The following is a 25,930-nucleotide window of genomic DNA, read 5'->3' as shown; positions in this document are numbered from 1 at the left end:
GCTGCTTTCGCCACCGGTAACCAAGGGAGACTGGAGCCTATTTCTTGAACGTGAGCCTCTGCCTAACCCATGAACGCGGACCTTTTTAACCCGGGTGACGTCCGAGCCAGTATCATACTTAGATCTGGTTACTACCATGATAAATATCTCCACAGAATGTGGGTGTGTGGTCACTCTTAGCTTCATTTCTCCCCATAGACCTTACTGGCATGGGTGTCCCTACCAGGAGCTTGTGCTCCAGCCTGCATTGTCCTACGGATCAGTAAAATTACTGGGCCCTCCCACCACGACCAGGTGGTGACCACGGGAGAGTTATTATTATTATTATTAAGTTTTTCATTTTTTCAAAATTTATTTATTTACATCCATGAGTCAAAGACAGACTCTTCTTGTCTTTGGTTATCACTTTTGTTTGTGTAATAAAAATACAAAGTTCTTGAGTAGTTCATAATAAAAGTATTCTCATAATAATTGTGACCATTTTAGCTAATGTCTATTTAATTTCAAGGTCTTCAAAGGTTGTTCAGTAAAAACAGTTTTCTGTTTTTAAAAAGCATTAAAAGAATCTGCAGGTATACCTGAATTAATGAAGAGGATATGTTTCATGAAATTACTTTGAAAATAGTATTTTTACCTCTGCGAAACTTTGTTCTCTGAGGTAAATAAACTAGCAATGAATTGCTCAACTTTCCCAGCAACATTTAAAATTTTGGTGGTGCCATCTGTTATCATATTTTATTTTAAAAATCTTTTTATATTTTTAACTATTATAAAATGGCAAAATCTTAATTTTGAGGGTAACAATGAGATTTATAAAAAATTGTAAATGCTAATAACAAGTAAAATCATCATTAAGTCCAACCCTACTGGAGATATACATGATCCCTATTATCTCCCCACCCCCTCAACCATTAACCACCAAAATTTAATAGCATCAATCCCCTAATAAACAAACTGCCTTGCAAAATTTCAGAAATTTTCGACAAAGCACAGTAGTTATTAAGCTTCAAAAAAGGTGAACAAAATCATGCCCCCCACACATACACACACAAACATCCAGACATACAACAAAATTTGGGAGTAATTTTTGTATTTTGATGTTTCAAGGTGTCCTAAACCTAAAAATGTAAAAATCTTGGGGGGATCATTTTTTGACTGATCACCTTAATTTCCCTCTGTTATATGTAACAGCTGGAAAAGTAAAAATACTATAGCCTTAATAGGAACACATTCTTTAAAAATAGTGAAAGACATTTTTTAAAAAAGAAAACTTTTATTAAATAAAAAGTCAATATCACATTCCAAACAAGTATAAAATCATGACATTTTAAAATAAAAATCTAAAGTTGATTGTTTATGCTTTTTTCTCTTTCATATAACAATCACCTGTATGGATTTATTGCTATTAACACTGATCACTTAACAATAACACTTCTTCCTAAATCATGATCATTTCAATGTTATTCAAATATCTTTCTAAATCTTTGGTTGCTAAAACTTTTTTTTGGTAGAGACTTCTTTAATTTCATTTTTTTTTCTTTTTTTGCTTTGTTGTTAACAAGTTTTTCTAAATCTTCCACTGAAAAACCATTATCTTTTGCATTTAATAAATTTCATACATCCTTAGTCTACATTTTCAAAACCTACTGGTTAAGCCATCTTCATTTTTAATCTATTAAATGTTATTTTCTTCTTCTAGTACAATTTATTCTTTTTATTATACCTCATTTATTGCAGTACACCACAATGAAACATATCTTATGAAGTGTAAGCAACAACTAAATTATTCCAATTACGTGAAACTGTTAAAACACACAATTAGAATTTGGAGTACATAATGAGTTGTAGTCATTAGCAATCAGATGACTTCCTGGCATTGATCCTGAAATTTTAATATTTTTACATTAAATGGGGGCTGGAAATTGCAGACTTCATTATATCAAGGCTTTGTTACCAGAGTTAACATTAACCAAGGTATGCCTATACTTAACTCTTAAAACTTAAAATTATGACTTAAAAGAGCATCAAGCAAATCATGTTAAAAATAAACAACTGCTCCCCCAAAAAAAGGAGTTATCAAGAAGGAACTATCCAATGGAAACAAAATTTGGTATGCTTATTGCACATACACAGAAAAAAAAATTACAACGGTTTGCTAAAGCTGAGTAAAAAATCTGATAGAGTAGCTGCAGATGGGCTAATTGCTATGCACCTCAATGAAACTCATGGTGTATTGATTGAACTAAATTGCGAGAACAGTTAAATAATTTATTCCAGAGAAGAGGTACACGAAGTGAAGAAGTCAATAGTCAATAAAACGTTGGCCACCTCTGGCCTGAATATAAGCTGTTATCAAGTGTGGCAATGATTCATAAAGTTGGTGAATGGTGTCCTAAGAGATTTCTTGCCAAATAGTGTTCAATTGTAAGTCATCCACATTCCTAAATGATTGTATGCAATACCCCATCAGGCTTCAAATGTGCTCAATTGGAGAGAGATCTGGTAATCTTGTGGCCAAGAAAGGATGTCATCCATGAAGACATTCCCAAGAGGGGTGTACTGTGTGTGGTTGGGCACTGTCTTGTTGGAGAGTATTACTGTCCTGGGTGCTACAAAAGGAATGGTATCACAACAGGTCTCAAAACGTCATCAACATATTGCTGTGCTGTGAGGGTGCAATGGACTACCACACTAAGGGTCTGGCTATAAAAAAAATGATGCCCCAAACCATAACTTCATTGTCAGGCCATGTGGCATTCAATAGTAAAAGCAGAATTCCAGTGATGACCAAAATGTCTCCACACATCTTCACTGGTTGTTGGGACTCAGTTCAAAGTGGAATTCATCACTCTGTCCACAATCAGAACAGTTCCGTACTAATTGAGCCAATTCAATTGTTCTTGACAATGCTTATGGGTCAGTGGCAGCTGGCATCATGAGCATAGATTATGCTCTTTTAGTCATCTATCAATGATCCTAGTGGTCACTTTAGCATTGGTCACACATTGGATGGTCTAGAGCAGGGGTCGGCAACCTGCGGCTCGCGAGCCACATGCGGCTCTTTGGATGTGAAGCTGCGGCTCTTTAGTTCCATACGCAAATATTTATTTTATAAAAAATTTGTTGTGAAAAACACTACTTATATATGAATAAACAGATTAGTTTTTTTTTTATCAAAAAACTTTATTTATGCGAGTACTATTTATTGTTGGCAAGAAAAAATTTTGTTGCTCTTTAAAAACTTTGAAATTTTGTAAATTGTAATTTTTGCTCTTCCGACTCAAAAGGTTGCCGACCCCTGGTCTAGAGTGATGACTGATGCTGTTTGTGGGGCGGAGGGAAAAATTTTAAAAACATGTAATTAACAAGAATATGCGATATATATTGTCATCGTCTCCCTTATCGTTCAGACTGCCGAGCGGTAACAATCAATGACATGTGGAAGCAGTTGGGTCATAGATAGATGCCTCGTTTATAACAACACAACCCGTTTATTACACACGAAAGAAGCTTACAAGATTTCCATGATCTTGAAAGTTCTACGTCAGCTGTGGCCTCTGGGTCTTCCTCTGTTTCCAAGATAGTCCCACTTTGAAGGAGTCTCTTGTTTGCGAATAAACAATTCCATTGATGTCTCAATGACTCTGGGATGATGCAGTCGACTTCCGTTGATGGAAAGTTGTCGATCCTAGGTCGGGAGATGGAGAAGAAGATGGGCACAAGACACACACAACAATAGATCCGTCACTTGGAACTTTCAGAAGAAGCCATCTTGTCCTTGAATTTCCGGGGTTTTATCCGTTTTCCTCCGATTTCCCTTTCAGATTGGTCTCTCCTTGTCACCTGATGACAATTTGAAACCTTTCGGGGTGCGGGAGAGGTCAAAATCAAAGTTTAATTTGATCTCCAACCGGAGATGGTCGATGGACTTACATTATTCTATTGTTTAAATGTTAGCCTCACGTTTTCATACAAAAAAAATCTATTTCTAACTACTATATTTTTTCTTTAAAAAAAATTATTTTAACGCAAATTTTAGTGAGGGTTCGGACCTGTCCAGAGCCTCACATGTTACAGCTGCTTGAACAATCACACTGTCTTCCCATTCTATCATCACTTTAAATCATTCACTGTCTGCTTTGCAATTCAAAATCCATTCATGTCAGTATTGTCTCATTTCCTCATAACTCCAACCCAAATATTGGGCAATAGCTCAATTTGCCCATCCACCCTCTTTTAGTTGAATGACATGTCCTGTTTCAAACTCCATCATATGTTTGTAGTGGGTGTAAGAACGCCGATTGGGGGGGAGATTTTTTCCCTACCGTCAGAATGATCTAAGGTATACGCGTATGTGGGTGGCGGTTTTTAAAGGCAGCAAAGACAAGTGTTTTACAGATGCAAACTGTTTATTCTGAATGAAATTGCTTACATAAATTTTCTCGTTGGAAAAGTCTTGCATCGTGGGGAAATTTCGACGTCGATTCTGGTCTTGCATCGTAGGGATTTTCGGCAGCAATCTGGTCCAGCGTCGTAGGGGCCCCTGGACAGTGTTGAACAAAAAGTTCGAAGTCTTGAAAGTCGGTGCACAAAAGATGAAAGGATGCACGAAAAAACCAGAGATACACGAACACAAAAGAAGTCTAGTGAAAGTCTTAGTGGAAGTCCCATTGTCGTTGGAATTGGTGCTTCTATAAGTTTTTTTGGGATCAGCCTTTTGCTAATTGGATAGACCTTATATTGTATCACCGTTTTCTAATTGGTCTTCCACCTGTCTCCAGGTGTAAATGGAGCTTCGTAAAGTTCCTGAGAAAGGTCGGCTGAAGATGTTTATCCGACACCATCCTTTCGACTCTGATCGCATTTAATTGTTGACTATGACACCTACGCTCATTTTGATATTTCTTTAGTTTTGTTTTACCTCCTAAACTGCGTCTTAACTTTAATATTTTAAATTTTCTTCTTTTATATCTAAAATTTTGTTTTTCCCGTTATTCTCTGAGTGTCGACATCAAAGTCCGGTGTCACCGATTAGACACTTATATAATTTGCTTTCTTGATGATTTAACTTAGCAAGTTTTTTCATATCTTTCTTTTCGGGGGGCTATTTCCGGAGCCTCATATGGGTATGAATTTAATGGTGAGAGATTGTTCACAATCAATGAAAATCAGTGCAATCAAATTCCACTGGAAGTTCGGTCTCTCAAAGAATCACTCTTCAAATACACAATCATTATGCACACTTCCATGTGCTACAGCTTGGACAATTCATTCACTGGCTGTTAATTTTTTTATCATTTGCATTTTCTGTTGAAAAGTATTTGAATATGAAATTTCATTGCAATTGGATTATTTTTTGGAGTGCATCAAGTTTTTGTGAAAGTGTATTAATGGAAAGAGGGTTTCAGTTTGACTTAATTTGAGTAAACAGCTGGGACTAAAAGTATGGTTCAATGTATCAAAGCTCTTACCCTATAGATGATATTGCTGAAAAGCGATTTCAGAAAGGTGCAATAGTTAAGACATGGAGGAGTGGCAAGGTACTGTATTTTTGCAGTTTGTCCATCATGTTGGTCTATCTATCTGAGGGAGACCATGATATTAGATATTTACATATGGTAAAAACCAGCCTGCCAGTTTAAGTGAAGTTATACATCTCTCTGTAGAGGGCATGTTAAAAAAAATGGAGTTACATCATGTTTATTGCACTCCAAATTTAATTAACAACTAGTTTTGTTAGATCTGATTAATTTTATTTTTTAGACACAGTTTAACTAGTGTGCTGGTAATCCTGGGGTTTCCAATATGCTGGTCTCCCCCATTATTTGCAACATGCCGGTCAATCCATGAAAATATGATGAAATGTTCTATAGAACAAACATGTCAGTCCCATCCACTTGTTAACTTTGGCCCAAGCAAGTTTTTGATTTGCCATTTCATTATTGTAAATACTAAAGTCAATAAACATATATTTTAGTTACTAATATCAATGTTTTTTTTACACTCTTTCAACTCAATGTCACTACAGGTAATTCAAAAGCCTGAGTAACAATAGGCACATGTAGCTAGATGTTTTATATTTCAAAGACAACTTAAAAACTGAAATGTGTATTTGATGTACAGAAGAAAAAAAAATCTGTAAAAAGGCATAAAAATTGTTTTATTTACCTTACTTTCAAAGATATATTATTTGCTAGTTAGCACTTAAATCATTAATAATTGTCAAGTACATAGAACTTTTTAATTATAAAAGTAATTTTTAAACAACATAATTTATAAGAACATCCCTTAAAAATTATTTTTTAAGGAGTTATTCCTTGTGTCAATAATATATTTGGCTAGTTCTATGAGTTTGGCTAGGTGGTATGATATTAACTTCATTTGTCTGACTAATATAGTAAGAATGGAAGTGTTAGAATGAGTCTGAATCAACTTCTTATGTTTTGTTTGGGAATTATTTTTAGTTTGTTATTCTATTTATTTTGGGGTGTTTTATTTTGTGAAGCAGAGACTACCACACCTCACCTGGACAAAATTCAAAATTAACTCACCTTATTACGATAATTGCTGGTGGCAACTTATGACGTCATCAACCCAGAAATGACATCTTGGGGAGACTTCCACAGGAAGTTAAAAGAATGATCTCTTACCCCAAATTGTCATCGGAAATGCAATAAAAATTATAAAACTACTGTAAGGGAGATAAAATGAATTAACAAGATCGATTACTAGAATGACTGAAGTGTTAATGATTAAGTATGTAATAGGGTCGAGCAGGTGCATACTTGTAATGTCACCCCAACTGCACTATAAGGAGGAGACAAATTGAATAATCAAATGAGGTGGTGCTAAGGATTGAGCAAGATTGACGAAAGGCTTTCCAGTTCCAGTAACAACAGGTTTCTTGTTGACAAATTAGTAAGATTGATTGTGCTTTTTTGATATTCTTTCATATTTTGCTTGTCAGTTTTTGTGGAGACAGTTCTAAGATAGTTGTAGCTTGATTTGTAAGTCTGCAATTGTAGGAAAAATTTTGTATATATTTGTTCTGGTTTTTCGATAAATCATCTTTATTTGCAAGTTATTCTCCAACATTATTTCTTGATTGTACATATTCAAGCTTTTACTAATAAAAAAATTTTTTGCATTACATGTAGTAATTATTTCAGGTTTAGACATTAACAACAATTTGTATTCATTTTATTGTCCATGCAAAGTTTAGGCCTGGCACTTCCGAACCCTTGTTTATGTAACACACTATTAGATTATTATCTGGGCTTTTGATTTGATAGATAAGACGTTAGTATTATAGCCTGAAATATTTCACTGTAATCATTTGATAACTTTTATTTATAAAAAATGAGTATACATTAATTTTACTTTTAATAACTAATATTTTTAGCATTGAGTTTTTCCAAAAATATTTGCTATCAGTTAACTTTTCTAGAAACTTGAAGAAAAACAGTAGTATTGCATTGTCATAACCACTTTCCAGACAATTAAAATACAATCTTAACAAAGAAAAAAATGATAATTCATAATGCTGGTCACCAAATAACTATGGTATGACCTGCAAGTTACAGAATTAATTATGATTTAGAATTTTGTTATAATTATGCCAAAAAAAAAATGTAACTTACTCATATTATGAAATTGGTACAAAAATGTCTTCAGCTTTCACATTAAATACGTTTCTAGCTTACAATAATTTACATAGGAATTCATTCAATTTTATCAAGAATTTCTCCCACACCGGGTCATATACAACAAATGTGTAGTCTTTAACCAATATGCGGCGTGAAAATTCCAAACTAATATTGGCAAATGCTTTTGATGCCCCTCCTGGGCTCTTCTTCAGGCCAAATTTAATGTACTGGATTCTTAAATCGAATATTTTTAAATAAGAACGTGCTCTGTTACTAGAAGTTCAAATAAGGAAGGTAATCATGTGCTTTCCAAATTATCTATTAATTCGGAAAGGCACATGATTACCTTCCTTATTTGAACTTCTAGTAACAGAGCACATTCTTATTTAAAAATATTCGATTTAAGAATCCAGTACATTAAATTTGGCCTGAAGAAGAGCCCAGGAGGGGCATCGAAAGCATTTGCCAATATTAGTTTGGAATTTTCACGCCGCATATTGGTTAAAGACTACACATATTCATTCAATTTTAAAATTTGTTTTCCATTTATATTGGTTTTACAATATATACTTAAAAAAAATGAAATCTTATTCTATGATGATAATTCCAATAAAATACCTGATCACAAGTTGGAGAATAAGAATCTTGTTCACTAGAATTATTTTCACTAAGTGTTGTCGTTGCTTTCTTTGGAGAGCGAGGTATTCTTTGATATGGATCAGCAGAACCTATTTTGAATAGATAAAAACTTTCAATATTTATTTTCTGCTAGTATGAAATATATTATTTGATTACTATACATGTAACATATCATACAAGACATAATATAACACAATACAAATTTAGTAAAAATATAGAATTAATTATATAATACATACAGTATATGATTATTTTACTGATCTTTAACAATCTTTCAAAGTCAGTATTTTACCGAAATTTAAGTATATAGTAAAAGAACATTAAAAAGTTAAAAATGTTTTAAAGTTCTTGTTTCCATACCATCAAATTTGTGTGTAATTATTGACCATAACTGACTGATATATCTTAAAATCATATTGAAACCTGTGAACTTCCTTGTTTGTTTACTATTTCTTGAAAATATAATGAAAACTCTTTTTTTCAAAATAATTAAAATTATTCTGATAACTAGGTGAAACTGTTTTCTTTATTAAAACAATATAAACAAATTGCTTTTTTTGGAAACTAAAATTTGTTTATTAAAACACACACACATTCAACCTACATTGTCAACTTTTACTAAAGAAACTTAAAAAATAAAATATCAGTTAGAAAGCCTAGAGAATTGAATAAAGTCATGCAGATTCTTAGCTCTGACAAGAAAAGAGAAGAAAAAAGATAAACTCACTAAAAAAGCAGGAACAATTTTATTATATGGGCTTTAAATATAAATCATTAAGCAAACAAGTGAAAAAGCATGGGAATTGGATTTTAATGTTTCTATGCATTGAAGTGATTCTATTATCTTCAATAAATTAAAAGATGGCTGCTCCATTAGGCTTTTAGAACAAATATATATACACATTTTATCTAGTTATATCCATGTTGTTATTTCCAAAGATTCTATAAAGTTACACAAGGATTGGACTACAATTCTTGATCTTACACTCTAGTTGAATGCTTCATTTCTAAATAAGCAAGTTGAGCTATTTCAAATTAATCTTAAATTTTCTTACTTATCTTTCTTGTTTGTAAATAGCTCTTTTTTTTTGCATGCTCTTGTCATTATAGCAAGCTATTAAATTTATTTTAAAAAGTATTGTTATTTTGTTCAAGTTATATTTATTTAAAAAAAATTATTTTCCATTGAAGTGATTATAGGTTTTACTGCATATTTAGAAAGGGCAACAAAAATAAAATATAACACAGTAATTTAAATCACAGTTTATTAAAATACAATTGTGTGTGAAATTAGTATGAAATTCAAAAGAATTTTTCAAATATTTGATTATGGAAATCTGCTCCTCCTGAACAGTCAAAGGTCAATTGGCTACCTAGCTTGTTAAAGAGGAGTTGTATTGTCTCCCAAATAAATGTTTGCCTTGTATCCGTATAGATTTCAAGTGCAGAAGGCCATGCAGAGAAGACAGTTTCCTCCACTTACTTTTGGTAGTGTCCAGACACTTCCTTTTTGTGTATTTTAACTGGACAATAAATATTTTGTACTAATTTCGAGATGCTCTATGACTTCATAATTTAAACTATACTATCTTTTAAAGTAGTAGAGTTAGGATTTGGTCCCATGAGGAGGAGGATGGGAGTTCATAATAATTATGCCATTGAATACTCCATTACCTATTACCTATATTCTTGTGCATTTGTATTTAGCTAATATGTAACAAAAGCAAGATATAGCCTTGCAATGTTTTGTCTATACCCTGTATAGCTTGCTTCTCACTGTATGATAGGTCTGGTTTTCTTTCCCTGCTAAACTTGTTAAATGTCATAATTGATTTTGGTATTTATAAGCATATTTGCATAGGTTTTGTATTTTCCATAGTAAACTGTTAAATTTTTGAACCATAGTTAATCACTTTGCTATTTTTTTGGCCACAGGTATCAATTTCATTCTTTTGGTTATGGACATAGGAACAGGTTAATGCATTTTCAGCACCTATTTTGCATAGTTGACAATTACTATTTTGTATCATTATTTGCAGGATAATCCAACTATACATTTTACATTTACTATTAGAGGATAAATGCATTTGTTAAATATGTGCTTCACTTTTTGCTAATATTTTGAGGAGCTATAATATCTTTGTGTTTATACAGTGGTACCTCAGGATACGAAATTAATCCGTTCCGAAACTGAGATCGTATCATGAAAATGTCGTAAGGTGAATCAACTTTTCCCATACGATTACATGTTAAACCAAATAATTCGTTCCAACGCTAAAAACATACTCAAATTAAAGCCAAGTAATACATTAAAAAAAAATAACTGTAGTAAGGAAAACAAATGAAAAATGCGAATTAATGTAACGTCGTATGGTGAGTTTTTGTTCGTATCGTGGAGCAAAAATATGTTCAAATTTCATGTCGTATCCTGAAAATTTCGTATGCTGGGGTGTTCGTATCCTGAGGTACCACTGTATTTTAAAACAATTTTAATTGACTTTTCATAAAATATTTATATAAATTACATTAGTTTTAAATTAGTATCAAATATTTATAAAATTAAAAACACAAATATTGGGGAGGAATCCTACCTAATTTCCTCCCCCATATTATCCTTTATAGGATAATCAATCAATGATATAATCATCTTTTGGAGGATGAAGCTGTATCTTAAAAGCTTTATACACACAATGAACAACAATCTGTATGGACTGTTTATTGAGATTGAACAACACAGTCTGAACAGAGTCCACTTTTTGGATATAGACATTGTAATTGAGGGATTGAATATACAAATGGCTGTGTATAGAAAACCAATGGTGATCACAATGTATATTCCAATAGGATCTGTGATCCCTTTCCTTATAAAATAGCAGCTTTCAGAGCTTTGATCATGGGAGTGTTCACACACTCTTCCACCACACAGGCGTTAATGCAAGAAATAAAAAATATAGAAGAGATAGCCATTGAACATGGGTACACCAACCTTATATGTAAGTTATGTGAAAGGTACAAACATAAATTAGAAGTAGCACCTAATCTAAGGGAAAGACCGAATAGTGGAAAGGAAGATAACAGGATGAGGGTCCCCGTCACATATAACCTGCATTTAAAATCAATAGAAAATACCATTGCCAAGAAACGTGAGATCCATATAGCATACAGGAGATGCTTGTCCATTTACAGCATACTAAGGAATAAAAAAAGACAATCCAGATCCAAACAGATCACCAGGGATCTACAAGGTCCCAATAAGAGATGGCAGATCTGATAGGGAGATGGTATATGTTGGTTCAACCAAAAGATCTTTAGCAGTACATTTAAAAGAACATAAGTCAGACATACTACACAATAAATGCACAACAACCCTTTCAACTTATGCGACAGACCCAGACATCACAGCTGACTTTAACAAAACGCGTATCATCCTCACCACCCAACATCACAATCACCTCAAACTATTGGAGGCAATGGAAATATTTAATACGGGATGCAAATCCACATGCATTAATTTTAAAGAGGAAATGTCACTTTCTAAGGCATGGCAAGTCCTAATGGACAATAATATTTAATTTTATTTATGTTTATAATGTTTTAAATCTCATAGTAGCATATGATGTTTGAATAAATTGGAATGTGTGTGCATTTGGTATACAAAATCGAATGCCTTCTAAAGAAGTTCAAAGACCAGATTGCAACAAATTTAAGTAAATGTCTGAAGAAGAGTCCAGGAGGATCATTGAAAACTTTAGCACTAAAGAAACATTTTTTGCTCCAGTCATTTGGTTTGAAGTAAGAAGATTTGAAGAAATTTTGTTCTGATCTGTAATCTGTATTGTTACATTAAGTTTTTTTTTTATTAGTATTACAAAACTAATACCTTAAACAAATACTTTGACTAATTTTGGTTAAAATGATTCAAATTTGTTATCTAATTAAATACGATTCTATTTCTATTTATTTAATAATCAGAAATGTTAAACCTTAAAATAACAAAGTTCATACTAATTTTTATAATTGAAAAAAATGACAGCTTACGTTATATTACAGAAATAATTATTACTTATATTTTTTAGAATAAACCCAAGATCAGTTTAATTTGAGATGCCAAAATTTATATAAGTTTATCCAGAACATTTCATTTTTAATTTATAACTGCTTCTAAAAGAAATTACGAATAATATAAAATTAAATTTTTTGGAATAAAATTATTTTAATCATTTTTGAAAAATTCATTATTATTGTATACAATCTTGACTGCAATAATAAAAAAATATACAAGCACCTACAGAACGATCTACATTTGATTTCTACAGTCCATTAAATGGTTTTCAAAGAAGCATAAAATTACCTTTTTGTGTAGAATGATGACTATTAAGGCAAGCTGGCACTTTCTTGGGGCATCCCACAGTAACTGAGCAGTTTAAAAAGCTGAAGGACTCTTCAAGAAAGTCATCTGAAATGGTTTTGGTGCAATATGCTTCATTGTGTATGTTTTACTGACCCAAACACAATCATCAAATAATTGAATTTTTCCAATTGTACTTCTCTTAATTTTCTCATGTGTTTTAAATAAAAATAGAAATGGGGATATCAATGTGAAAAATTTATGCTTTATTTAACATAATTATATCAAATTTTGATGGAAAAATACAGAGACATTTCATGACATTTCAAGTAAAAATAAATTCTCTCTCCATTATATTCTTCTTTTTGTAAATACCATAAGTAAAATGCACGAAGATAAAATGTTAAATATGTTATGTTATGTTAATAAATGTTATGTTGTTAAATACTTTATGAATTTTGCAGAATTATTCCTATACACATTGTTAATTATGTCATATTAGTAATATAAATCAAGCATATATTATATATATGTGTATGTAATAAATGCAATAATGAATACAATCAATTATTAAAAACAAAGAATAATAAACATGAACAACAAAGAGCACTAAGTTAAAATATTCATGTGTATTGTGCATTATTATTTAGATTTGAAGTTTCTTCATAAAATATAATAATTTCATGTAATTATAGCTTCAAAGTATATCAAATTCTGTTTTCAATATAAATAAATTACTGCACTATTCAGCAATATATAAATCATGTCTATAATTCAAAATCTTTAACTGGTTTAATCAATGAATATCCAATAACACACTGAATAATATAATTAATTTTCATTTTTTTCTTTATTATGAGAATGAGTTTGTAGAACCTGGAGAATTCAATGTCTTTTTAAAAAATTACTGGATTAAGTTAATTTTTTTTTTAATTTTTGGCAATCACTCTGTACATTGAGTGATCTATGATTTAATGATGTCATAAGATGTGTAAATGTCCAAACACATGCAAACATTTTTGGAAAGTAAGATCCTAAATACAGCATCTCTGTCACTATTTAGTATTTCAGAATAAAATTTTGGCTAATGAATATTTTGGAAGACATTAGGAAAAGACAGATTTTGCTGATTAAAAAATTAAAATCATTGCACATTATTAAAGAGTGATACTAGATTTCATTGCTTCTTGAAGAAAAATGTGTCGTTGAATGGAGTTAGATGTCTTTTTTTTCTATTAAATAGTATAATGTAGTGTTTGAGAATAAGACACTTTCAAAGTACCATCAAGGAATCATTAAAAACCTGATGAAGAACTCGGAAAAAGTTCGAAAATGTTTGTTTTTGTCAACCACACACCGTAATTGGTTCAAATATATGATTACCAAATAATTTGACACTAGAGGGAAGCATTAGGTGCCATCTCTTAATAAATTTAATAATTATAGTTTTTAATTAAATAATTTAGAACTACTGGAAAAAAAAAGAATTGGCCAGAGCCAAAAGATTAATATTATAGCCGTTATTAGTCCAATAACATACAGCAGTAGTTAGCTTTGATATTACAAGGCAGAGGTCACCAAACCTTTTCACAGTGGGCCAGATAGCTGGTGAGAATGATGAGCGCAGGCCATATAACCATTCTGTTCAAAACATCACACTGAATACACAAAAAATAAAGACAACCAACATATTTATTTACCAATACACAAACACGATCGCTACAGCAAGCTCGTAATTGCTTTCCTTAGAAACTTCATTGCAGGTACTTACACAAAAAGCACTCTGATATATGAAGTTGCAAAAAGTCACCAAATTTTTTTTATTTCACTGATTTTCCTAAAAATTATATTACTGTCAGATGCAAAAATAAGATTGGACCAATTTTGGCATTTTTACTTATTTTACACTTATTTTAATTTTTTCTACATAGTAACTTTATCTATGATATTTCTATATCAATAATTATATTTTAGCTCATTTGTGGCACAGTGTGGCTAAGGGCTGGATGAACTGACCTTGCGGGCCATAGTTTGGTGACCCCTGTTACAAGGTATCAGGTTTAGTAGTGTTGTTTGTTTAAAAAATTAATTGCTAGAAAATATATTTATTTATGTTAAAATATGAACTTTTGTAAAAGTTTTGAATATACATAAGAAATGCACTTCATATTTAATGCTTAGTATAGTAAACTGTATTATATGTTCCATATTCCCAACTGTCATCTCCATCCAGGAAATTAAGTACCATTTATCACCATCAGTGTTTCAGTCATCTTCTGTCTCCTGTTACATACATCATGACTGAGGTAGGTGCAGTCCTCAATATTAATAAATCAATTTATTCTTGGCTTCTACATTTCTCTCCTTTTATTATTCCTTCTAACAAAGATTTTTGTAAAGAATTGTGCCTTAAAATATATCCCAAATAAATCACTTTTCTTTATTGCTTCTGTTAAAGTTCTGTTACTTCCTGCTAACTCAAATTTCTATATTGGGTTTCTTATCAGTCTAACAACATAACTATCTATCAGCATTACAGAAAAAAAGATTTGAGTAAATATTTTTGACAGTATATAACTGTACTCATCAGGCAGCATTATCATACACAGAGATCTTAATTCTAGTTTTTGAAAAATGAAACACAAACAGTAAATAACATTTTTTCAAAGTTGTTCCTCACGCACAAGAACGGAATGCAATTGAAATATATATATAAAAAAATAAATATATAAAAATCAGGGGTTTTTAAACTATAAATTATCATTAAGCATTATTACTAAAATAGTAAATTATTATTTTTCTATATTTATTTATAAAGATAATTATTAAGGATTTACTTCCACATTAACTTCTATCAAATAGTTGAATGATAAAAAAAGAAATATAGTAAAAAATTATATATCTTATTACAATTAAATTATTATAACAGTTACAACCCCAATTATCTGAGATAATGTGGACTGATATTATTTTGAATAACTGAAAACTCTGATATTTAACATGAATAATTTGTCTAATATTGAAGTTAAACAATAAAAGAAAACAGACCAAAATAGAATTCAATCATTTTATAGTACAGTAAGACCTGGTTAACTTGAATCAGAGAAAAAAAAATTTGAGTTGTGAAGGTTTAACATGAAGTTAAACCTTCACAACTCTAAACTTTTTAACTAAAGATCAAGATTTTGTGCATTGGTTTATTGGTGATCCATAATAAACTATTTCAGTGAGTCTTATTATGTAGAATCATTGTGTCAATGTAAACCTCTCAGTGTTGTTCAAAAACGCTTAACCAAATAGTTAAATAAGTTTCTGAGAAATGCTTTCTCAAATGGTTAATCCGTTCATGCCTAAGTGTTTAGTAAGGATTTTTTTAAGTTACAATATTTTGCACCTTGAATCAAACTGTTTTTTTATTTTTTATCACAAAAAACCACTCTTTACAATGGTTATATTGTAAGTTTTTATTTTCTCAACACGAAGTTGAGTTAACATATAATCTGATATATACAATATTCAGAGGGTATTGAAATATTATAATGCTTTAGGTTCTCATTACACTCAGACACTTTGCATTTTTTTTTGCAACAGTTGCATATTAGTCTAATTTGTAGAATTTCTTACATGACAATCCTACTGTCAGTAGACAATTGAAAATACAGGAAGCATTAGTAAATGAGAAGTTCCTCAAATTTTTGTGCCGCATATTTGCTGTCTTCTCCTGATTGTCTCATCAATTGGAATGGAGTCTGTTGACTTTTGTAACTCTTCCTTTGCACAGTCCTGTTGTCACTGGTCACCTTCATGTTCTTCCTGTAATGGCACCAAAAAAAAAATTGCTCTCTCAACCACAAGTCAATATATACCCTCTCTTGCTGTCCTGCTTAAGTTTATTACCCCTCAGGGCAATAATGGATGATGGAACATTCTAGAAGCTTATAAACAAAGGCTTCATAACCAACTATTTAATTTTATATACAGAAATGACGAAATTTTTACTTTTGCTGCAAAAGTAAAAATTTTTACATGGAAATAAACAAATTAATTTTAAAAATAATTAATCAAAAATCCATTTATTTTTTATGCCAGCTAGCCAGAGAAATCCATCAGCAAACAAATAAAGCAAAAAGAAAAAAAAAAAGCAGGCTTGAATAAGAGTTACAGTATTTAAGTCACACAAGCTGTCTGGAAGCCATCCCCACAGTCAATTGACACAATGTTTATTTTTAGTCATATGTGGTTCCCACACTTTACAGAAAGTTTCTAATTAGTTTATTTGATAGATGAACATTAATTATTTTATTTTATTTAATGAAAAATTAAAATTCTGGAGAATTTATGAAAATACTGTATCAAAACACCATTTGAGTTAAACATTTCAAAAAATTCAAGTAAACCAGTTTAATTTAGCATGTAAATCACTATGCTGGATGATTAAGAAAGAAAATGATTTCATGTAAATGTGACTGAGTTATCCTGGTTCAAGTTAACCAGGCTTCATTGTATATGTTATCATTTAAACTTTCTGTTATGAAATACAATATTAAAAAGTAGTGTATTCAATTACAGGTTTGCCTTGGATATTGCAGAATCTCAAGTTAATCAAGGCTCAGATAATTGGGGTTCTACTGTACTAATTATTATAATTCAATTTAATACATGTTAATACATTCTATCCTTATAACAATTTTTTTCCTCTTGAAATGACTAATACTAGAAGACACATGATGCAATTACACTGTAATGTATAAATGATACTGTCTATAATAAATTCCTTTTGCATTGTAATGTAGATTGTATTTATTTTCATTACAGTTGAATACTTATAAGAATGTTTAATAATAATAAAAACAAACTTAATAAAACAAAGAATTATTTTAAATTAAATGCACTAATTTTCTATGCATGAAATAAGTATTTAGGATAAAATGTAAAAATTATAAAATTATTTGAAAAATTAAGAAAATAAATTATAAAGTAGAACTGCATTGTAATGAAACAAGATGTGTTGCCATTATTATTGTCTGAATAGAAACATTTTCAGCTCAAACAGCTATAACACAGAAGTATGTGAATGCATGCCATATTGTCTGCTTTTGTCTTTTCATTGTTCTTGCATTTTTCCTGTTCTTTGTTCTTTCCATCTTTGAGAACTTTCTAATCTCCATCATTCTTCTTTCTAGGAGGTGAATGCCATTTCATAAAATCACTAGTATAATACAAAGTTACCTTAGGACATATAAGGCAATTAAATGAGACTATAAAACAGTGGCGTGCAGTCATTAGAAGTGGTGAAAGCGCTGCTTCCCTTGTATTTTATAATAAGTAAATACATATTAATTTTAATTATATGAAAATAATCGCACAATATTTTATTATAACCGCATTATGTATCTTATTACAAATTTCTATACCACATGTGAAAAAAAAAATTGCTATTGTATATTCAAATATTAGTGGCAGAGTGGAATCTCAATTGTCAGATTCCAAAATGCCAGATTTGTGCATGCGCTTTACAGAGCACCAACCTCACCCAGTTTAGCCAGTGGAAGCCTATGAGCTTGGGTTGATGCTACACATATAACGCTTCCAATTCTATCCAGGACCGGTTCCAGGCTGTTAGCCGCCCGCCCGCTAGATATTTGGCCGATTATGTGAATAACAAGTAGATTTATAACTTAACCCAACCGATAAGAATTTACTGGTATGTTTTTACGATAATTCTGTACAGTTGACGGGAATTAAAAAAATCCATTAAAATATTTGATATATTTATTCTGCTCTCCAATTTTATATTACTCACAGATTTCAATGTTAAACCAGTGATATTATGATTTTGTATGTCCCATCTCTAAGGGGATGTAGAAAAAAACGTGTACAATTCTTGTATAATGTTAAAAAATTAACCGTTACTTCAACAGCATCATTTACAACTAAATTTAATGAATGAGAGAGATGCACCAGGTACAGAAAAAGCTCTAGAATTTTTCTTTAAATTTACGATTTATGTATCCGTTTGTCATAAAAATTTGTCTTTCCACTTTTTTCCTGAGACTGCAAATATTCGAGTACAAAGTAACTGGTTTCGACTTATTTCTACTTAAGAAGTAGTTAAATAATTAAGCGATTAGGGAATTGGGGACATAAACAAAACCCTGATGAAAGAGCTGGAATATTACTTAAACAAAAGCTTAACCGAACCAATCTATAGCCGAGTACAGTGGGGACTGACTTCTTCGAAATACTGTATTAGATGTATTTATAATAAAGACAGAAATTTTTCCAGTTCAACGAGAGTGACTGAAAAGTTGTAAATTTTGGAAATTTCCATGGACAACACCTGGTCCTAAAACGAATTAGTTAGAAAACAAATGACTATTAAGTTTAACATATTTAGATTTTTACAGCTATGGTGAGAAAAGTTTAAAATCTACAACAGCCCTGTCACACATCCTTTGAGATATACTAATGATGTGACAAAAGAGGTATTTGACATTGACCAGTATCGGCACCCTGGGGACTGCCAAATCCCCAATTTGGCAGTCCGCGTGTATGCATACTCTGCAACCGTCTTTGATTCCATCCATTAGCCACTTGTAGGGAGCTATTTGACTAAGTGCATTGTTTTAAGATTTAAAAAGTAAAGAATATTTTATATTTTTATGTATGTTTCTTTGCAAAGCTATATTTAATTATAATTTTCTTTAAAAGTATATTCATACAATTGAAGAATATTTTGTACCAGGTATGTACCGGTACATCCACCACACATTTTATTTCACCAAGTAAGTTTTTATTATTTTATTTTTAATTGTAGCCCTTATATCGTGGCTAGCGATTCAGAATGTAATTGTGATATTAAAAATGCATTGATAGAAGTCTACGGTTTTTACTGGCTTATCGAATAAACGATATGAATGGACCCTAGACCATCACTGACGTGCAATTGACTGATTGCCCCTGGATGTCGGCTTCTTACAGAAACACAGCTTCCCTATCATCAAATGTCATGGCACGCCCCTGCTATAAAAGAATTGTTTCTGTCAGAAAAATAAAAGGCTGGAATTACAAGGAAAAGTTTCAAAGTTCAGAGGAATACTATCCAATCAGTATATACTGGGTTGAGCGTCAATGTCGTCTCCCGCGCTCTGAAGTCTTTAGGCAACAATTTGAAAGTTAAGGGAAGACCAATCAATATTCATTATTTTATGTCACTTCTTCTTGTGTTTGTTCTGTGAGATGGTCATTGTCCGAACATAAAAATCTTTTGCGAAAGTGTTCGTTATCTGATTTGTTCATTAACCAATCACCCACTGTACTATCAAAATATATGCAAATTATAAAATTTTAAAACAAAATGTACTCTATGCACTTGAAATCCTAGATTAAATCTACAGAACAAGAAAAAAATAATGATGGGACTTTTGGTTTGCTGAAATGCAATGTTAGACTTGTTTAATTTTCAGCATACAGATCATATGTCATAAAAATGAAACTCTGATTCTGATTGCCTGTGTGACATTTTTCAAATGCTTATTTCTTTATATATATAAATAATTATAATTTTATAAATTACATCATATAATAACAAATTAATATTAAACTACAGCGACATTCTGTTAATCTAGCATCATTGGTACCAATGCGGTGCTAGGTTATTGAATACACTGCCTTATTGTATCATGGAAGTTTTTCCAGTTTTTCAATTCCCTGGACAGAATGTTACAGATCTTCACATATAAAACTGTAAAAATCTGTCTTTTATGATTGTTTAACACAACATTTCAATTTTTCTGGATTTTCCTACCCTTGATTGGTTAGAAACAAAAATACTTCTCACTTTCTGCTCTGTTCATTTTTATTGTACACACATGAATACAGACAAACCCTAATTATCAAAGTACATGAACAGTAATGTACTGTAGGTGTTTTCATGATAATTATTGATTTCAAGTATACTAGATATTTCTGCTTCTCACATGAAATCTATGCATTGTCTTTGAAAAAGTCTTTAGAAAAATCATGCATGAGCTAACTGATTTTATCTAGCACAATTTGTCATCTTGGCATTTGTCATCTCTAAAATAAAAAAAACCAACATCCTTTCCCAAGAACTGCACATTTTAAATGCTTTTACACAATTTTAACTCTGAACCTACTCAGTGCCCCTTCCCCAACAATGAGCTTGACATACTGACTCATCAGTTTGCCGGTATACCAGATGCTCGGTTAACAGAATTTCACTGTATTAGCATATGATATGATATGATATATTCAAAAGAATATTTTTAAATTTTTGATTTTTGAAATAAAAATAATCTTATCATACCATAAAGATCAGGAGTTCCCAAATTCATTAAACATATTTTCTGTACAATATCTACAATAGCTAATCCACATTCATTTCCATATGCCATCCTTGAAGAGAAATATGCATATATATTATAATAAATAAATAATTAAATCTACAATTTATAAATAATAGAACAATATTTTACAGGCCAAAACAGGAATTCACACTAAGTGCAGTTATGTGTCCTGGTGGTTGCCCATCAATCCATGGAGTTAAACAAACTAATTCAGCTTGAAAACCAGGAATCTTCTTTACTGGTCCTGATTTTACCTTCAGAGTAGTGTGATATTCATTTTTCTGTTATTTAAAAGTAGTATAATTATAAATAATTATTAATTATTCACTCTTAATTAAACTATTTATAATATCAAAACATAATATATTGTTTATCTGTGAAACTATTCAATAAAACACAGTATTTACTATTGTTTACCTTAATATTTTTGTACAGTCCACTTTGAATATTTTTTTTTTTGTTCATAGGAATACTTCTACATATGTTTATCAATTACTGTGTAAAAATGTATAACTAAAATCTGTAATAAATATGAAAAAGAATTGTGCTAGCCATTTACAGTAGAACTATTATAGGATCTGCTTATTTTATATTTATTATGAAATTTATTGTGGAGCAAAAGTACAGTAATTTTGTGCAGATAACTCATGGGTTATTTGTGTTTGAAAGGAGTGTGGGTTATATGCTTATTTTAAATTCCCATCATGAGTTAAAGTTACCTCACATTATATGACTGACTGGTGGCAGAAACCAACCTACTGAATGAAAATTAACTTATTTGTATGTTAAATAAAATGGCACTAAGTCTTTAACTATACTTACTGTTTTTAACACCTTGACCTATTTCAATGGATTAAGATTTATTTTTTAACAAATAATTGCAATTAGGATAAAGATTAATATCTTCAGTCTAATACAAAATGCAAGTCAAAAAGAATTACATTTTTATACAATAGTTATTTACAGTTAAAAACGCTTCAGTAGAAGTTATCAACTGAAACTTAACTTTCCACATATATATATATATGTTACCGCTAAAGCTCGAAATCCGTTAATGTGTACATTTCCTAGCTAATCTGCAGATTAACTAGGGTGATCCATTAAAGCTGCGAAAATTGTTCAATTTCTCAAATTACCTAGGTAATTTGCAGAGTATCTAGTTAATCTGCATATTAACGGCTTCCGTATCGTTAAAGTTCAAAAGTTTGTTTCTTTCACTTCCTTTCCCCACTCCTCCTTTTTACGTAGATAAATTTAAATCCTAGAATGCAAGCAAGCACCGAATTGGTGAGTAAAATCAAGAAAAGATTCTTCGCAAACCTCTTTAGCGAAGATTTAAAATATAATACGTAGTGTTTTAATAACAAACCAAAGTATGATTCCATAATTGAAGATGTAAAGCAAATAAAAGTTTCCAAGAAGAAAGAATCATCTCGAGATTATCAAATAATTCAAAGGTGTGATGTGTTGACTGTACGAGGCTGTGAAAAACTCATTGAGCCGTTGTCAGATGCGCGAGAAAGGTTTGAAAAAGTTTGTCCATGCCGGAGAATTGTTTGACATTCGATAAAAACTGAAGAAGACCTTGAAAAATTAGAAGATTCACAAGAGACTGTGATTATGAGATCACAGTCAAATCTTACTCAAGAGGACATTCCGTTATCCCCCGCTTCTACAGAATCACCTATAGAAATACAAGAATTTACCGATAGTAATCTTAAACTGCCTTCTATACCGTTGATTGATGATGCAGTCACGAAGAATATTCAGTTACCCTGCACCTCCAAGGAATCGCCTCTGCAAGTTGAAGAAGTCATCACTGAGTTACTCTCAACTTCAGCAGAATCGCCATCACAGTTTCGTACGGAGCCTGTAAAGAGCACTATACAAGACATAGTCTGTATTGTTTGCTCAAAAGCAGCATCAAGTGCTCACAAGTGTAAATCGTGTAATATGTTTGTTCACGCAGTTTGTGGTGAAGTAGATCCTAAAGAGGAAGGGTATGGTAAGAATGTATTGTGCATCATCTGTAAAAAGAATATGGATCAGAAAATACAGCGTGATGAAGCCAAGAAATGTTTAGAAAAGCAAGCAAAGAAAATGTTAGCAGTTTCTAATGCAAAGCACCCAAACGTCGATGAAGGTTTCGCTGTGAGAATTAAAGTACCCGAAGAAGACAGAGCAAAAACTGATGCACGTTCAATTTTAGCTGTGGTTCTTAGTAAAACAGAGGATGGCTTTTATAAACTTGATACTAAAACAGGTATTTTAAAACAATTGTATGCAAAATCTGAATTCAGTGTTTGCAAAGAGAGATTTTTAACGAAAGAAGATGGATGTCCCTGCTGTAGAAATATCTTTACGTCAAACAGCAATAAAACAATCCCTTGGTACTGGGCAGGGTTTCAGAAAATGTGACTGCAAATCTAAATGTACCACAAATAGGCGTGCTTGTCGCAAAAACCAATTGCTACGTAATTCAAAGTGTCACCAATCTTTAGATTGCACTAATAAGTAAGTACAATTTTATCATATGTTTTGCAAATTCATTTCCCTAATTGTAGTAATATTTTAAACCGTTTGATTTTTGTATTAAAGTTTTTTTAATTGATTGATGATTGATTCAATCAACTAATTTGTTGATTGTATTAACTTGATTCTTTAGATATTGAAAATTAAATAAATAACATTATGTTAATTTAAGCGTACAGAAACGTTGCTGTTGTTCCAGCAAAAATCTTATTTTCACTTTACCGAGTGCCTAGTAGGTAATTTGCAGATTACCTAGATAATCTGAACATTATCTAGGTAATTTGAGAAATGGAATAATTTTCGCAGCTTTAACGGATCACCCTAGTTAATCTGCAGATTAGCTAGGTAATGCGCACATTAACAGATTTCGAGCTTTAGCGGTAACATATATATATATATATGCATGGGTAAAATTCTAGCTATGAATGAAGGGAGGGCATGGTAACCTCTTTCATTCAGAGCTAGAATCTTATCAAAAAATTTTTTTGTCACTCATTTTTGTTTAAAAGATGCAAAAATGCAAGCATTGATAAACAGCAAAAGAAAAAGTACTGTACATGACAGCTGGTAATTGACTGTTAACAGCAACTTCACGTGAGCAGGAAGTGATGGGTAAAACTGGCCACATCAGTCACACTTGCTAATAGCACCATACAATAATTAAATGCTAAATATAGGCAATAAACAAGTATTCCGTTCTTCCAAAAGCTAAATGAATGCAAAAGCAAAATTAACTTTCTGTAGAACTACTGCTTAATCTTGAATTAACATTAAAGTATCAATGTTATAAACAGGTTAAAGTGAATTAATAATAAAGTCCCCTTTGTATACAGGGTGTTCCATCAAGACTACATAAACTCTACAGAGCAAGAATCCTCATTTGGAGTATATAAAAAATTACTCAAGAACTTTGTTTAATTGTAATGTTCCTTGTTTTCTGTAAAAAACTCTTACAATGTCTGTATAACTAATTGTCTGTATTTGTTTGAAGTGAAGATTAGTTTATCTGTGAGGCTTTCAAGGAGTAAAAGACAAATAAATGATTTTGTCATGCCAAAATGTTCATAAAACAAGGCTTTGTGAGGCTCTTTACAAAGAGTCTTTCTATAAATGACTTAGAGTTGTGTTTATTATATTTTGTTAATGTTTTCTGTGCCTTCCTTTCAAGTGTTCTAGTTCTGTGTGTTTGTGTGCACATGAAATGAATATGTCAGTTCTGTATTTCATGTGTGTTGATTTCTTTTAATGTATGTTTTGCATTCAGCTATGTTAGTACTGAGTTCAATCTGTTGTTATATTCTTTTGTTAATCCCTATTTGATTTAGCATGTAAATTTATCAATCTTAAATCCCATGGAATCCTAAATATTTGGAGATTTTACCCTATTATTATTATATCATTCTATTTATCATTGTGTTGTTTGTGGAATACAACATACTTTGATTATATACTGGTGCTTAATGCTATGCCAGACCAAGATCAAGGCATAATTCTGAGAAAAGCTATTGAGATATCATGGAATTTTTATCCTAGTCTTTATATTTTTTCAGCCAAATTATTTGGTAAAATTTTGACTGATTTTTGGATCAGAAGGGACATAAGAAGAATGATGTATAATTATTATGTAGGTGGTGTGTTTGGCTTAGGATGAAAGACAGAAAATTGAAATTTTGTTCAAATACAATTTATTTGAGAGAGAAAAAGAGAACAGAAGAGAGACTACATCCATACTGATTAATATAGATGCCTCTAATCACAGTATTATGAAAGTCCTGAGATGATGGCTATCTTCATCGCTAAACTTGTTCTCCTTGCTAGGATTATCCAAATTAGTTTCAAATTTTCTTCTCCACAATCCAATTGGTACTATTCTGTCACCAAGTGAAATTGAGAAACCATTGTATTTCAAGAAAGATCAATGTTGACAATTATTCTAAACTGACTTCAATCCCAACAAGAGATGTCTACCTAATCTTAGGACCATCACTGTTTTAAATCAGACAGTATGTATAATTCTCGATGACCGTTAATGTTAGGTTCAAATGTTATTCATAAATTTCCTGCCAGAAATGTCAGCCCAACAGAAACAATGTTCTTATTATCATAATATGCAAAATTTCAAACAAAAATGTACATTCATATACAAAAATATTAGGAAAGAAGTGTTAAGGCAAGTGTCTGAACATTCTCACCTCCAGGGCTCAAATTATTATGATATTTGCATGCTGTTTGTGTATGTGTCTTGTTCAGAAATTTCCTGACTGACATGTTTAGTATGACAGCTTTCTGTAGTCTGACATGTGCTAATATGAAGGTCTAAGGTTTCTAGATCATCAACATTACTGTTATTTTCTTTCACAGATTTTATGTAAATTAATATGCATGTATTTACTTTT

General features: G+C 31.3%; 1 protein-coding gene across 3 annotated transcripts in view; it reads right to left on the bottom strand.

Moving 5' to 3' along the window:
• Nucleotides 1-25,930, bottom strand: part of LOC111641238 (syntaxin-binding protein 5-like) — a 122,990-nt gene that overhangs the window by 39,250 nt on the left and 57,810 nt on the right. For all 3 annotated transcript variants that reach the window (XM_023387374.1, XM_023387375.1, XM_023387376.1), the window contains exons 8-10: nt 21,132-21,283; nt 20,963-21,051; nt 8,265-8,374 (exon numbers count right to left, since the gene is read on the bottom strand). In XM_023387374.1, coding sequence (XP_023243142.1) covers nt 8,265-8,374; nt 20,963-21,051; nt 21,132-21,283 — 351 coding nt within the window. The remainder of the gene's footprint in view (nt 1-8,264; nt 8,375-20,962; nt 21,052-21,131; nt 21,284-25,930) is intronic.

Source organism: Centruroides sculpturatus, unplaced genomic scaffold, assembly GCF_000671375.1.
Source record: "Centruroides sculpturatus isolate CEXI.00-Female unplaced genomic scaffold, Cexi_2.0 scaffold1487, whole genome shotgun sequence".
NCBI lineage: Eukaryota > Metazoa > Arthropoda > Arachnida > Scorpiones > Buthidae > Centruroides > Centruroides sculpturatus.
The sequence above is the reverse complement of the archived record's forward strand: the minus strand, read 5'-3'. Positions and strand labels throughout refer to the sequence as shown.